This window comes from Notechis scutatus, chromosome 2 (genome assembly GCF_049901735.1).
Source record: "Notechis scutatus isolate UNSWTSFEM ecotype Mainland chromosome 2, rNotScu1.2, whole genome shotgun sequence".
NCBI classification, from domain to species: domain Eukaryota; kingdom Metazoa; phylum Chordata; class Lepidosauria; order Squamata; family Elapidae; genus Notechis; species Notechis scutatus.
Window position 1 is genome coordinate 192,005,636 of NC_142010.1, and position 15,759 is coordinate 192,021,394.

Genomic DNA, 15,759 nt, shown 5'->3' on the forward strand with positions numbered 1-15,759 from the left:
AACTCACTTAACAACCACCTTGCTTAGAAAAAAGAAATTCTGGCCTAATTGTGGTCATAAGCTGAGAGATACCTGTTTGGTTTTTCAGTCAATCCCCAGAATGTAGGAAATTAATCTGGATTCAGACAACCATGGCTACGAAGTGAATGTTTAAAATCTGTGCTTACTTAAGAAAAGTGCTATTGCCATCCCTTTGGGATATTTTCAATGTTCAAGGAATGTTATCATGTTATCATATCAACGTTTCATGTGGGTCCTACTCCTACATAAAGGGAATCTGAATGAATGAACAGCACTCTGAATACCAATGTTTGATGTTCTAGGACAGGGGTATCAAGCTTAGTCCCATTGCCCTTGGGGAACCGGGGTAGGCGTAACCTGATTGTTGCAGCTGATTGAGTGGGCATGGCCTGGGTTGGCCTGGGCAGCAGGGGCCAATCACTTGCTGTGTCTGGGATGGCCCCGCAGGGCAACTCTGGGCCAATCGCGGACCAGACGTGGCCCGCATCCACCTGTTTGACCCATCTGTTCTAGGAGAAGTTACTTTTATCCCCCAATCACACAGTATAAGATAAAACTTCATTTTCCTATCTTTAGATAGACAAGATGGATAATCTGTTTGAGAAAGATAGTTTCTTGACATTCTATGGTCTGTTCACTTTGTTGACATTTCTATTGCCTATTGCTGCTATTATTTTTTTATTATTTTATTTTATTACCATGATGTATTTTAATTTCAGGTAGTCCTCAACTTGCAACAGCTCATTTAGTGACCGTTTAAAGTTACACCATCACTGAAAAAAAGTGACATGATTATTTTTCACACTTATGACCATGGCAGCATCCCCGTGGTCACATGATTTGCATTCATATGCTCGATAAACGATTCATATTTATGATAGTTGCAGTGTCCCAGGGACGTGATTATTTTTGGGCGACCTTCTCACAAGCCAAGTCCATGGGGAAGCCAGACTCACTGAACAACCATTTAACAACTGCAGTGATTCAGTTAATGAACGTGACAAGAAAATGGGGCAAAATTCACTTAACAACTGACTTGTTTGGCAACAGAAATTTTGGGTTTCACCATGTAATTCGAGGACTACCTGCATAGACATAAGCTCAAGTTATTGTTCTTTTGAAAGTCTCAGGCTGGTTTCTAAAGAGTAAATGGGAAACATCTAGGGCAGTGATGGCTAACCTTTTCATCGTCGCGTGCCAAAAGTGCGCATGTGCACTCACCTGCACCCATAAAGCAATGTGCGTGTGACCCCCCCGCTCCTTGTATATGCAATCTCCCCATGCACACTGCGTGCCTCTACGCCTGCGGACCCCACACGCACGCCTCTGTGCATGCATCTCCCATGTGCGCCCCAGCCTCCACGCATGCACGGCAGAAACCTGGCAATCAGCTGGCTGGCGGGAGGCACAAGCACATGCGCAGTGGATCTGTTCCGTGTGACGGCTCGCGTGCCGGCAGAAATGGCTCTGCGTGCCACTTCTGGCGCACATGCCAGAGGTTTACCATCACGGATCTAGGGTTTCACCTTAAACTAGAATATCTAGACGTCTTGCTTAGCAAAGAGTTCAAAGCCAAAGTCATTTGTGCAATCCAGCAACATAAATTTTGGGCTCAATTGTGGTCATAAGTCGAGGACTACCTGTACTGCCTTTTATATTATATTTTAATTTTTTAGCATGTTATTGGATGATTTTAGGCGATTGAAAAGAAGCCTGGGAAATCCTGGTTTTAAAGGGCAACCTACAGAATTTGAAAATATTGTTAAGGACTGTGTGTAATCTCATATTTTCCACTGGAAAAAAGTACGCGTATCAACATATTTCAATGACTGGCCTTAATCCTTCCAACTCCCCCCAAAATAAATTAAAGGTATCTTATCCTGCTGAGGCAAAGGAAAAGTTAAACTTGCTGGATTTGAAACTAGCCATTTTTCCCATAGTGCAAACATGACAATTTTATCTCCTGAAACTGCCAATGAAAATGTCAGGAAAATTAGATGTCATAAAATCATCCTATTAAATCAACACACTGGATTTCCACTAAAAGGGAGTTAAATCAATTAAAATTACATATTATGTCACGTCAGACCAATTCTTCAAAAACTATTTTTAAAATCACACGCACGCAAGTACCCACACCCCACATACATACATATGCGCTCAAGGTAGTGTGTAACTTTCCCAGTGTAAAGTTAAGAGAATGGTGGCTTCGGTCCAAGGCTGGCTAGTAACAGCTGACATGCTCTGGAATCTGGAGCCCTAAATCAACATTGTTTTCACAACTGTAATTAAGCCACCTAATCAGAAGCACATTTTGATGGTACTGTTTCTGGAAGCCAGACCCTGATTTTTTACGCTCAGAGCACAGTGGCTTGTAAGAAGTCCTTATTTAATTTCTGCGTGTGTACATTTCAAGAGGCGGGGAGGGGAGAAATGCCCCTCCCCCAAAGGGAAATGGAAAAGAGCCTTTAACTGTTGGAAAGAAGCAGCTTTATCTGTTTGGGCCTTCACTAACTCTATGACCCGCTCTCCTTCGGCTCCGGGCCGAGTCCCCATGTCTCAAGTGGCAGCTGCACGCAGTGAGAATAAGGAGTTTTGCCAAAATCAACAGATGAGCTGGTCTGAACTGGCTCTCTGTGTGTTCCAACTGTAAATTGTGTTGTGATGATTAGAGAACTCCAACACAGGATGTTGACTCTTAAAACTGTCCAGAGAAAATAAGTTTGGAGTTATACTTTCTTTTAAATTCAGGATGATGATAATGATGATGACAGTGATAATTATGATGATAGTAATGATTGCAATGTTAGTTTTTAAAAAATGGATTTTGTGATGCGGTGCACGAAGTCCTATCTATAGGACAAAAGACTTCTAATATGAATTCTGAAATAATCATTCATGTTTGTATACATATATGCAGAGATATAGACAATGATTTAATAGGCCCTGAAAGCATTCCTACAGGAAGGCCCATCTTCCTTAAATGTTTTTTTTCAAGAGACCTATGAGTCTTGCCCTTCAATTGTCACAATGTAAGAAAAACATGCATCTTACCGTCCGTCAAAGAAAATAACTGTGAGATCTTCAAAATCTAGAAACTGGTTACCGCTTCTAATGCTTAAAATATGTTGTTTAAATTAAGCAACCACCAAATTATCATCTCATTCAAGTGGATTTAGTAACTTTAATATAAACTTTCAACCTCTGAGGCCATAATAAGGCTATCAGTAGGAAGGCTATAGTCATTGTGGTCTGATTACATTTAGTTCTGCATTTTAATTGCACATGGATTCCATTAAACCTTCTTTTTGCCTTATAGGCAACATTTAAATCAAATTACTATAATTTCCAAATATGTTTCAATAGCTTGACAAGGTAAAAGTTCACATGCTTAGCATATCCCGCTTTTTAAAATGTTTTCTATCAAAACGGAAATATTGTGTGTACAAATCAAGGATGCAGATACATTATCTGATTACACTTCTTTGGTTTTTTTTAACTCGAAGTGGTAGCCCTATTGTGGCATTTTAACAATTAAGTATGATATATTAAGAGATTAAGAAGTATGATGCAGGAGTATAACATTTATCTAAGGTATATTTGCACCATACATCTTTCTTTATCCTACTTTTTGATTTGGTGCAGATCCTCCTGGTCATCATTGTTGTAGAAAAGTTTACTATATAGCAAGTTTTTGCAGATTACTGTTCTATCTGTGACAATGTTTTATAGCAATTCATATTATGTCAGGAAAATTCTTCCACAAGGAGAAGGCACTTTCTACTACAGTTAGTTTCTTGCTTCCAGATGAAGAAGATGAGACTACACTATTATCTCTAGTCATAAAATTTGTAATTGAAGGCTGTCAGGTTGAAAAGATCAGGAGGAGAAAGGAGGAGGAGGAGGAGAAAGAGGAGGAGGAGGAGGAGAAAGAGGAGGAGGATCTTTTCCTTTGGAATAATCCTAATATTTCTCTGAATCTAAATCAACTGGAACTAGTACTCAAATTGCTTTAAATTACAGAATTATATAATTTTTGATTGGAATAATTAGTTTGGTTGTAAACATACCAAGGTCCTGTTTGAATATTAAATACTGATTGTACTTTTAAGCATGGAGCTGGTGGCTGATTTCTAGTCATTACATAAATCCCTATCTTTATGAATAAAGCCATCATCCATTAAATTGTTGTACTGTTTTGCAGTACCTGAAGAAAATTTAGATTTACATGCACAGAACACATCTATCAACCATATGTGAAGCATATAATTAGAGAAATCTCACACTGTACAGAATGGTCTTGACTAACTAATCCTATCTTTAAGCAACAACTCAAGTGGCCCTATCCAACTGCTTCAAAATGGTTGCAGAACCAGAAAACACTCTGCAGAGCTACAGATCGTTTTGCTACAACAGTAAGCAAAAGTGCCTAGTCTCATGTCCTATGGTTTGGACATGAATACCAAAGGAAAAGATGCAAAGTTGGTTGATGAATCCAAAACAGACAACTCCACCATGCCATCAACTGTTATCTGAAACTGGAATGAAGACAGTATAGGATATTGCTTCAGAAGTATAAGAAGCTGCAGACCAAGAATACCAAACACTGTATACCATGTTGCAACATCTTGGAGGATGTACATATACTAGCATCAATGATAATCTTAGCAATACTTGTGGAATGTCTGTACATCCTACTGTTCAGTCTACTTTGCATAATCATAGAAATAATCCAACCCTGAACACAAAAATAAAGAGAACAAATGGTCCATGAACTATGGCTGGATTTCATCCAATCCAGGATTGATGTGACCAGATATTTACACTACACAAATTATGGAAGAATGAATCCAAGAACATGAGTGAGTCATTATATTCATTTATTTTCAGCTACCTATAATCCATTCTTTGGAAAACATTTATCACTATACCAAGTAAAGTCATGTGGTTCCTACAGCATGGTTAATGATGGCTTAATCAACAGGGGTCATATCAAAGGTTAACTATCAGAAAACTTTGAAATCCTCATGCACTGGGAATGCCAAGGATGTGCCTTCTCCCTGCTGCTTTTCAACTTTGCAGAAGATGCCATCATGAGAAAAGTTTTCATTGATGATCTCATGAATGCAAGTGACATCATTTGTGCTGATCATGAAGTGGAAGCCATCTCAATGGGATACAATCCAGTGATCAGGGACTAGTCAGTGTGGAAATAAAATGACTTATTAGTCATTATTTATTTTGACTGATTAGACTGATGACTTATTAGTGGTCAAACAGCTAAAAGGAGTACAATTAGAACAATTCATGTTGAAAAATAATTTTAATTAAAAGTTTAATTACAATAGTAAAAAAAAATCAAACTAAAAAAATAATTAAAAAAGAAAATAAAAAAGTGCAAAAAAGCAAAGAAAAAAGAAAATGCTCCAAGAAAATAATTTCTCACCCCCATCATGGCAAGTATAAATAATTTCACTATCTGTTCTTCCTCTCAATTATACAGTAGATTATAAAGCTCATAACTTGTCTATTAATTATACATAGATCCAATAAGTAACATATTCTCCAATGCAGGTGTTAGTCAAAAGCCCAAACAGACAATAACATTAAAGAGGGGAGATGTCTCCTTTAAAGAGAATAAGATCACAAATATTTCCTACTTGAAGTGGAAATACAACTATATAGAAAAGCCAATTTAAATGTTATCAGATTAGAATACATAAAGTAACTGTAGAGAAAGTGTTTAAACTCAATGTTAATTGTTAGCAAATCCAATATATAACATTTTTCCAGTCCAGATGTCAGCAAATCCCAAAATAACCACCCAAAATAACATGTTCCATTTCAACGATGATCAAATAAACTGATCTTGTGTTCCCTCTTTTTACATAAAACGTTTTTTAATCCAGTTAGATGACTGTTGATCCTTGCTTTTCATTCCTTCAATACTTTAAAGAGCCTGTCTTGTTAGTCCAACATAAAGAAATTATTCCAATTGTTCTCTCGGTTTATCATTTTTATTTTTTCTTAATTTTTAAAACCTTGTCCATGTTTTTTACATCTTGTTTGTGTTCTTTTGAACAGACTTTTTTGCATATCTTTTTTGTAACATTTTCTTCTGGGAACAGATAGTTCCCAAGAAAACACAACAGAACTGACATTATTGATTCAAAGTCCCAATACTGTTCCTCTTTGTTATATTTCCAATGTCAAAAACAGTTTTCCCCTGCACAAAATGCATTTATTCCTTAAAATTAATTTCAAAGGCATAATATTCAAAATCCAATATTCCGACATTTTCTGAGCCCATAATCTATTTAAATTTTTCTGTATTCAAAACCTTGTGTTTCTTCTCATTCAGAAATAGAGCCATTTTCTTGAACAGTAGCTTCTTTCAACCAGCTTAACAACTGGAAGGAGGGATTGCTTTATACACCTTAAATTTTCTCCTAGATGCTTTTGACTGAATAATTTCATTACCTGAATTTGCCTAGGTCCTTTGTCTTTATATTTTGGACCAAACTTTGCTTGTAGATTCTGATTTTACTCACTGCTAATCTAATGAATGAATTCTATACTATTCACCTACTTTGCTGCAAATTTTAGACCCTTTGTCCAAAATAATCACACCACATGCAGGACATAGTTGAAAACAACATTTCCGGGAAGGAACTTTTACATTTGAATGCTGGGAAAATACAGTGCCTCACAATCACAACTGTCTGGAAGACATATGTCAGGACCCCTTCAACAGATGAGTAAGAACTGTGTTCGCTCTACTTACAATGATCTGGAAAGACCCACAGATGTATTTTTTGGAATTATTTCCAAAGATGAAAATATTCTCAGGCTATTTTGCACTGTCTACCTAAAAGTTTACTGACTCATGTCATTTCTACCCCTCATTGCTCAACATGTGGTATTTCAACACAAAGACCTATCACTGAAACAAATGAAGTATCACACACAAAACCACATAAATGCATTCATGACAGAAACATACATTGGATAACAGCAACAGTGAATATGTTCATCCAAAAACAACAACTCTTGGTATTTTCTGTGGAAGATGACAGCCCAACTCTTTCTCCAGCTGTTATCTCACTTGTAGCCTCCCTTGGGGATAATTATTCTTTCTCCCTCCTTCATCTGAAGCCATATGTCCTTCTGACCTTAGCAAATTTCCATCTCTGTGGATTCATGTGATTCCTCCATCTCTTCAGGTTATCTCACACTCTCTAAGTCATTCCCTCAACTCTTCTATTTCCCCTTTTCTGATACAATCTAAATTCCAAAGGACTGACTAACTCCTGGGAATTTCTCCCAAAATACTTGCCTGGTTCTACTACAGCCAGGTGGGCTCCTCCTTCTAATTGCTTAAAGGTTTCAATATTTTTCTTCTTCTCTTTGGGCTCATACAGATATTTATAAAAATTGCCCAGAATTTACACCATTATCTGGTGTCAATAGCAGGAATAAAACAAAGAGGAAGACTTTATAAGGATTGAGGATTAGGATCATGGTGTTTTTTGAGCTCTTTTTGTATAACATTTATCCTCAAGAGAACAACACTTAAGGCATGACAAGTGAATCTTCTCTAGATAAAATAATCTTATTATGCAGCTAGCCAATATCTAATTTTATCCGGAAAGTTGACTGCTTCTTATTTCTAGGATAATATGATTATTATATGCAAATATTTAGCCACCCCGGTCAAACATTTCTGCACCTATAACCTTTTTTTTAAAAAAAATCACAATTTCTAAACAATTGCACATACTACTGTAAGTATGCATTTAAATTTGCAGAAGGATATTGTGTTTATTTATGAATTTATTCTACCATGAAAAGATTGGGTCAAGTTCTGTTCACTTAACTGAAACATAATTTTGCATGCAACTGTAGTGGTATAAAAGCTTTCTGAATCAAACAGCAATGAACGTAAGAAAAGCTAATGACACTCTGCTATTAAAATGGACATCCAGGATACCTTAGATCAAGGGTCTTCAAACTTGGCAAGTTTAAGACTTGTGGACTTCAACTCCCAGAATTTCTGAGCAAACATGACTGAAGGAAGAATTCTGGGAGTTGAAGTCCACAAGTCTTAAAGCTGTCAAGTTTGAAGACCCCTGCCTTAGATTCATAGAATGTCTTTTTAAGATAATAGTGGAACTTTCTACTGCATTTGAAAGTCCGTCTGTCCATTCAGTTTTACAAGACCCTGAACCTCCCCTTCAAAGTAAGGGCGCTATTCATAACTTCAGTTGAATAGCAATCAATCACTTACTTGAAAGCACATGAAGAGGTAAGCAAAACAGAACTAGAAGGGTAATTCCTACCAATTTATGCCTTATCGTTTTATTTATTTATTTACTGGGCTTATATTGCTGCTTCAATCAAAACTGAGTATTCTATTTACACAAATATGGTTGAAGGGGAGAGTATATTCTATTTTTTTGTCCTGGAGTTCAAGGCAATATTGCCTTGTGGAGATATGGGTGGCAAACAAATTTAATAAAAAATAAATAACTATATTCAGCACTCCTGCCTTTCCCCTTTTTTCCCCTTAATAATTCTGAAAAATACATTGGGCTGAGAGATGAAGTATAATCCAATGGCACTCAGCCTCCATGATTGACAGTAGACCTTGAATATAGGTCCTCTACAGCAAAACAGACCCCACCAAGCCCAAGCTTTCCCTTGAAAGTAAGCAAGGAATCTTGGGTTAGGATCCAAATAAATGGTCTGCTGCATTAGGATTTTTCAGTACTTCTGGGAGATAAAGAACTTAGAAAGATAATATGGCTATAGAACAGGGGTGGGCAAACTTTTTGGCTCAGGGGCCTCATTGACTTTTAAAATTTGACAGACGGGCCGGGTCAGCACAAGATACGATACATATAAAAAACTGCAAAATCTCCGCAAAATCAAGTCACTGCGCCTAATGCACCACCTGGTGTCGAAATGCCTGTCATTACAAGTCAAAATCAAATGAATGCAATCATTCAATCATTCACATCAAACCTTAATTCTGTACCAATCTTCGGCGGGCCGGATTAAAAAGACCAACGGGCCGGATGTGGCCCGCGGGCCGTAGTTTGCCCCCCCCTGCTATAGAAGGTCAAAAGACCTCAATTCAGCACAGTTCGCATTAAAACGACTCACTCAAGTCACTCATCTACAAAATGACAATTTGTCAATTAATTTGTTTTGCATGTCCACAATCTTGTTTTACAGAGCTTTCTGTTTCTTAACTTCTTTCATCTCCTCTTTCATCTTTACAAGTCTTCCATTCTTATTTCCCCAAAAGCTCTCATTTTAACATCAAGTGATTCAGCTAACGTATTGCCTCATTGCTCAAACATGTAGTTTCTCTCCCTGCAGGTTGTTCTAGAGATCCTCCCCTCCCCTCTGTTCTTGGTGATTTTCGGGTGGTTGCCATTATATTCTTATCCCCCACAAAAAAGTGCATCAAACAAGAAAAAAAAAAGAAAAGGCAAGCTTTCCCTTCTTACCCCCCCTCCTTTTGTCTTTACATTCACTTAATACTTTTGTCTCAATATTCTATAGTTAGTCCACATCACAATCTGACAAATGTTACTTCTATTTTTTGCTTTGCAAACTCCACCATCCGTTTGTACTTTTTAGTAGTAAACAAAAAAAAACATTCTCACAAAGGTCTAGTTCTTTTGTCTAGTTTAATTTCAGTTTGTTCAAAAATGCTTTCATGAACAAAAAATATTTCAAAAGAAATATCTCCTTTATTGTAGACTTTCTAATATTTTATCTTCAATAAGCTTTTTTCCCAAAAGATTTTTAAGTATTTAAACTTTTTTCCCCCTTCATTCCTTTATAATCCTTTATAAACCAGAAAAATAATAATTGACTAAGAGGAATTTTCTTGTCCTGCTGCTCTGAAAATCTCTATTTAGCTGTAAATTAGTTACATTCAAAAGTAGTTAAAAATGAGGCTCATGGAAACCTTATGTCCATATAGGTTATATTATGGCTATGAGCTTGATTGAAACCCCTCAACTTCCAACTGCAACCACTTCATGAGAACAGCTGCCCAGAGTGCAAGTGGGCGTGCATAAGCGTATCAACGTGCCTACCGTCCCTGTCCTATTGTTTCTTTTATTTTTCTTATATGTATCCATGTATTCATAACTATGTTTGTACTTATACCTATTATCTTGTAAGCAATTGACAAATCAAATCAAATCAAATCAAATAAAATAAAAACAAATCTCTTCCTTTTCCAGAGAGATTTTACAGGTAAAAAGTTGATGTCTGGCTGCTGATCTCCACTGCAATGCTATCCCCACTTTTTCCAAGACATCTACTTTGCCATGAATCTTCACCAGATCCAAACAATCTCTCTCTCTCTCTCTCTCTCTCTCTCTCTCATCTATCTATCTATCTTTCAATGGACTTTATTCAAAGTACTCTCCACCAAACAAAATCAACCCCCTTGATAAATACTAATAGCATCAAGAAAACCTGAATTAAAGGAGTAATTCACTGAAGGTATAAAAATATACGTGAATTCAGCAAGATACCTAAAACACTTTTTAAAAACTTAAGGAGTTGGATTTGATTTGATTGAATTAGATTAAGGTCCTGATCCTAAACTGTGTGTCTACATTGCATGTTATTCCCCTTGGTTCACATTTATGGCAGCACCCTAACTTGCCTCCTGCTATCAAAATAATAGTTTTGTGTTTGCTGCATTTGCACAAAATGGTAAGCTATTAAAAAGCAAGCAGCATGCTGCTACACTCTGCTTTGAATACTATCCTGGCTCCTCCTTTCTAAATTTTGAAGAAGAAGGATAGGAATAGCTATTGATGCTTTTGGATTTTGGTGTTGGAGAAGATTCCTGACAATAACACTGATGGGCAAGAAAACAAATGAACCAACCAACCTGGACTTCTCACTGGAGGCACATTGTGCAAAGAGATAGTTCTCGGGAGAAGTCTCTAAAACTGATAAAGATAAGAAGAGAATGACCAGCAGCAGGGTCAATGGACTCAGTTACAATGGCAATGAGTGCACCATTGGAAGACCTGAAAGACCAGGATGGGAACAGATCATGGTAGAGAAAATCTATCTATAGCAGGGGTCCCCAACCACCGGTCCGCGGACCGGTACCGTCCGTGGAACAAGTCCTACCGGGCGCTGGTTTGCTGGCGCCGCCATCTTTTTGATGAAAAAGTGCTTCCGGTGAGCTTTTCCGGGTAGAAAGCTCACCAGAAGCACTTTTTCATAAAAAAGATGGCGGCGCCAGCGCTCGATGAGCTTTTCCGGGGAGAAAGCCATTTCTACCCGGAAAGCTCACCGAAGCGCTAGCGCCGCCATCTTTTTGATGAAAAAGTGCTTCCGGTGAGGTCACCGGAAGCACTTTTTCATCAAAAAGATGGCGGCGCCCAGCTGATGCCGGTACCTGGCGCGGCGCCCAGCTGATGCCGGTACCAGGCGCGGCGCCCAGCTGATGCCGGTACCGGGCCGCGGCATAAAAAAGGTTGGGGATCACTGATCTATAGTGTCACTAAAACCAAGCGATCCTCCTCTTAGTGATAAAGTAACTGATAAAGTAACTGATAAAGCCAGATAGCCTCAATCAAAAACTCTTTGTTTTGTTTTGTTTAGCAAAAACCAGAACAAGTAACTACAAGTATGTCAAAAGTGTCCTAGTGATCTGTCCAAACATGGTTATCATGTCTTAAGCTATGATCAATTAAATGAAACCATGTCATTTCAATGGGTGGGCTACACAGGAGACAACCAGACAAAACCTGGAAACATAAACTGAGGATGGCTTGTATACTTCACTCTGACTACATTCAGGTAATTGGCAGTTAGGATCATTGTTCTACCTCAAAAGGATGTTGCATCCCAGAGAGCAACATAAAATTATGAAGCCATGATTGTAAGATTTAAACAGATGGGAATCAAACAGATAAATAACTCCTGCATCAAGACTCACCTGTTTTACATCTGAAAGCTGAAATTACGATGTACAGTAGGATTTCAATTTTGACTAGAAAAGATAAAAAAATAAAAAATGTTCCACGTTAGGCTTGAAAGCAGAGGAGGCTATGGGTAGGAAGGGCAGGTCCATCAAAGCTGCTCTGCTCAGACACTAGTACAATACTACTCACAGTTTGTCTATAGCTGGACCTCTCTTAAGCAGAGCTTTAGCTCTTCCTCCTCATGGTTTAGTCCTTTGCACCTATTGCAAGCCAAGGAGCCATTTAAAAAACAGAAGAAAATCAAGCCACACAGCAATAAAGAAAACAAGCTTGGATGTTGTGGCATGCAAGAGTCTTAGACACAAGGAAATGGGGGGAAAAGGCAGGTGTAGTGAATATACATATGCACCTCAATCATTCTTCTTCTAGCTGCTCCTATATTTTTATATACTTTTATGATGGTTCCTTCATTCCTGAGCTACATAAATAGATCTGCTTAGGGATGCCTGAGCCTGTACTCCAGCCTAACCAAACAACAACAAGAAAAATCTCCAAACTGAACATAGGTAAACCCTCCAGTTTTAGAGTTAGCAGCTTGCAGATTGAAAACGGTGGAGAACACAAAAGGACAGTTCTCCCCATTGAGGCAATAAAAATACATGACTGTATTTGAAAGAGAAGAAAATTCAACGTGTGAGAGAACATGTTCATCCAGAAAGTTTTGATTTTGCTTGATGGTTGCTGAAAAGAAGAGTCGGCTCAGTCTTGCGTTTTGTTCCTCAAGAAAAGGAGGCATCACAAGGTAACATAAGCTCGCTGCTTTCCTCCTAAACCATTCTGACGCCTATAGTTTCTTCTCCCATTCAAATTGGTTCTGTTTCAACTTTCTGCCCTTGTAGGCAACTAAAGAAGGTAAGTGACAAGACAAAAGAGCATGGAACAAACTTATTGAGAGATGGGCTTGCAAGTTATTAAAGCAGCTGAAAAGCAGATACAGAAGGAATGGACAAACATCAGTAAACTTATGCAGACAATGAAATCCAACGAGTTGTTCCTGGAAAAATGAACGTAAGCATAGCGTTGGAGTGTTGGAATGGAAAGATGAAAATGGTGGTAGTGAATTGGCACCGTTTATCTCGAGAGATTGATTAGTCATAATTAGCTCAGAAAAGCAATTTCAATTAAATGCCTTGGGCTATGTCAACATTACATAATTGTTTATAAAGTTATGATTCTGCAGTTAGAGTCAGACGTTTTAAGCTGGTACTGTAGCTGACTTTCATGCAATAGAAATTAAGTCATCTGAAGTCACATGTAGAGCTGGTAACATGAAGATTCCTGGTTCAATTTAGCTGATTACAGATCGATTTTTTTTATTTCCAAATCAAACAGGGATGGGTCACAGAATTTTCCAGAGTCAAATATCTTCATTCAACAATTACAGCTGTTGAAAAATAAACTTAAAATATTCCATCAGTCTGGCATCCTTAAAAGTTATCAAACGCTAATCACTTCAAACAACAATAAAAACAAAACCCCAGAACCAAACTCTTCACTTCCTTTTCATTTTCCTGATTGTCAAGGTGAGAAAATGAAGAAAGGAGAAACAAATAGAAAATATACGTGGGTAAAAATCATAAAGGCTGGAGAGAGAAGTCAAGGTATTATTAGCCCAACAAGTAGACCAGATTAAGAAACCAATTTCATATAGGACAGGACTATTCTTATTGCCACAATTATAGTATGAGAATCTTTCAAGTCTAAAGGTGATTTCCCCCCAACATACACACCACCTTATCTAAGATGATTTCTCAAGTTATTTTCTTGTCTTGTACTGAAGCCCTTCTTATTTGATTGCTACCATAGTAGCAATTCTTCCTCCTGTTCTTCAGTGACAGGATTTGTCCAAGTGAGCAAACACACATAAGGACATTTAAAAGGAAATAAATATATGTAAAAGGAACATCCATCATTCATCTTTATAATGTATGTGAACCTTCTCTTCTCATCTGCTACCCTGTGACAAGTTTTTCAAGGTTCTTATACCGCAAAGGAAAAAATAAGATGAGAAAAAAAATGATATTTTTTCTCATGGAGTAAAAAATTCTAAGCATGTTCTTAAAAGCAGGACGTTAACTATAAAGCTGTATTTAAACACACACACAACTTTAAATAGATTTACCTTACTATTTGCAGGTGTAAGAGATGACCAAACTGAGCCTGAGGGAGGGGTCAAGTGTGTTAACAGTCTTGAGTCCCTTTGAGTCCGTAAGAGATCTAATACCTGCCTACCTTATTTACCACCAATTTGCTTTGACCATTAGTAGGTCAAATTTTTATAGTGTTAGGATGCAAGAACAAAAAAACATCTGAATCACCTTGATTCCTGATTTTCTGTGCTTAATGGTAGATTGTTAATATGACATTCAGAAAACATGTAAAGTTTGAAGATATGAATGTTTTGTTAAAATATATACCACCAATTTTGAATCTCTTAAAATGAAGAATTTTAGATTCCTCATGTGTGATCTATTGCAAAAAAATATTTTACTTCAGTAGAATAAGCCCTCTGTGCCTGATTTAAAACCCTGGATTGAAATTATGTGTTTACTTATTGTCTATATGAAAATGTCAGGGCGGCACTAAGTACTAAGAGACAGAATATTACGCTGTGAAATCACAACACACATTTTGTCACTTTGACGAAAGATTGACTTGCTAAAGATAACCCTGTATATGAACTGGTTCTTGGTCAGTATAGCTTGATTTGATCAGCAATTAATTTGCTGTTTAGGATCTCAGATTTTTGTTTCATATACATCTATTTCAATACATATTATATTAGATGGTCTATTTTTTTCTGGACATTAAAAAAAATCTTGCATTTGCTTAATAGAAGATTTTCTCCCTTTTGGTCATATATTAGAAACAGAGAAAAGAAATGTGTATTAAACTTAATATTAACACCTTAATATTGATTCTCCTTGAAATTCTTGAAAAGTAATTTCTTAGGCTTGTAGGAGGCCAAATTTTCTAATGAGCAATACTGTGTACACACGAAATTATTTTTATGCTGGATATATTCTTATAATGCAGGGCAGAAAATATGCCAAATTAATCACGTGTTCTTTAATCAGAAAATATAGAACTAGAAAATATGATGTGACCCAATAACAAACCCTTTTGTTAAATAAGCAAAAGGAGGCCTCCAGAAAATAATGTGTCAACGTACATTAAAAAAAAAACCAATGGCATAAAAAAAGAAAAAGAATATCAGAAACTTACTGAGTGTAAGCTTTCATTTTCCCGAAGACAAGCTGTTTGGAGTTCTGATTTCAGAGTTGCAATGTGATGCCGATGGGATGTTATTTCTCGTTCTAATGCAGAGACTCTTGAGCATGCAAACTGATAGACATCTATGAAACTTATAATCATCGCCTTGAAGGAAAAGCAAAAGGAATGATTATACTTCTGTATAAAAGACGTGCCATCTTTGCTGAGTTATATGTTTTTGAAAAGGAACTTTGTGTATGTGTGTGTGTGTGTGTGTGTGTGTGTGTGTATAAACATATATACAAGCACTAAACCCAAATGCCGTCCCAAAGAGAAAAATTATTATTTTAGAATAGACCATATTGTATGCTTTTTTTTGTATGCCAAAATTACAAACGGTATGTTGCGATTCAGTTGTTTAAATAAACACTGTGCTTTGATTTGTACATAAAGCTTTATTGGTTCTATTTAAACTCATCCCTCGGTTAATTTT

The 15,759-nt window shown here is 37.1% G+C and overlaps 1 protein-coding gene across 4 annotated transcripts in view; it reads right to left on the minus strand.

Moving 5' to 3' along the window:
• Positions 1-15,759, minus strand: part of CCDC171 (coiled-coil domain containing 171) — a 200,773-nt gene that overhangs the window by 15,937 nt on the left and 169,077 nt on the right. For all 4 annotated transcript variants that reach the window (XM_087957656.1, XM_087957657.1, XM_087957653.1 and 1 more), the window contains one exon: positions 15,279-15,431. In XM_087957656.1, the coding sequence (XP_087813782.1) occupies positions 15,279-15,431 (153 nt within the window). The remainder of the gene's footprint in view (positions 1-15,278; positions 15,432-15,759) is intronic.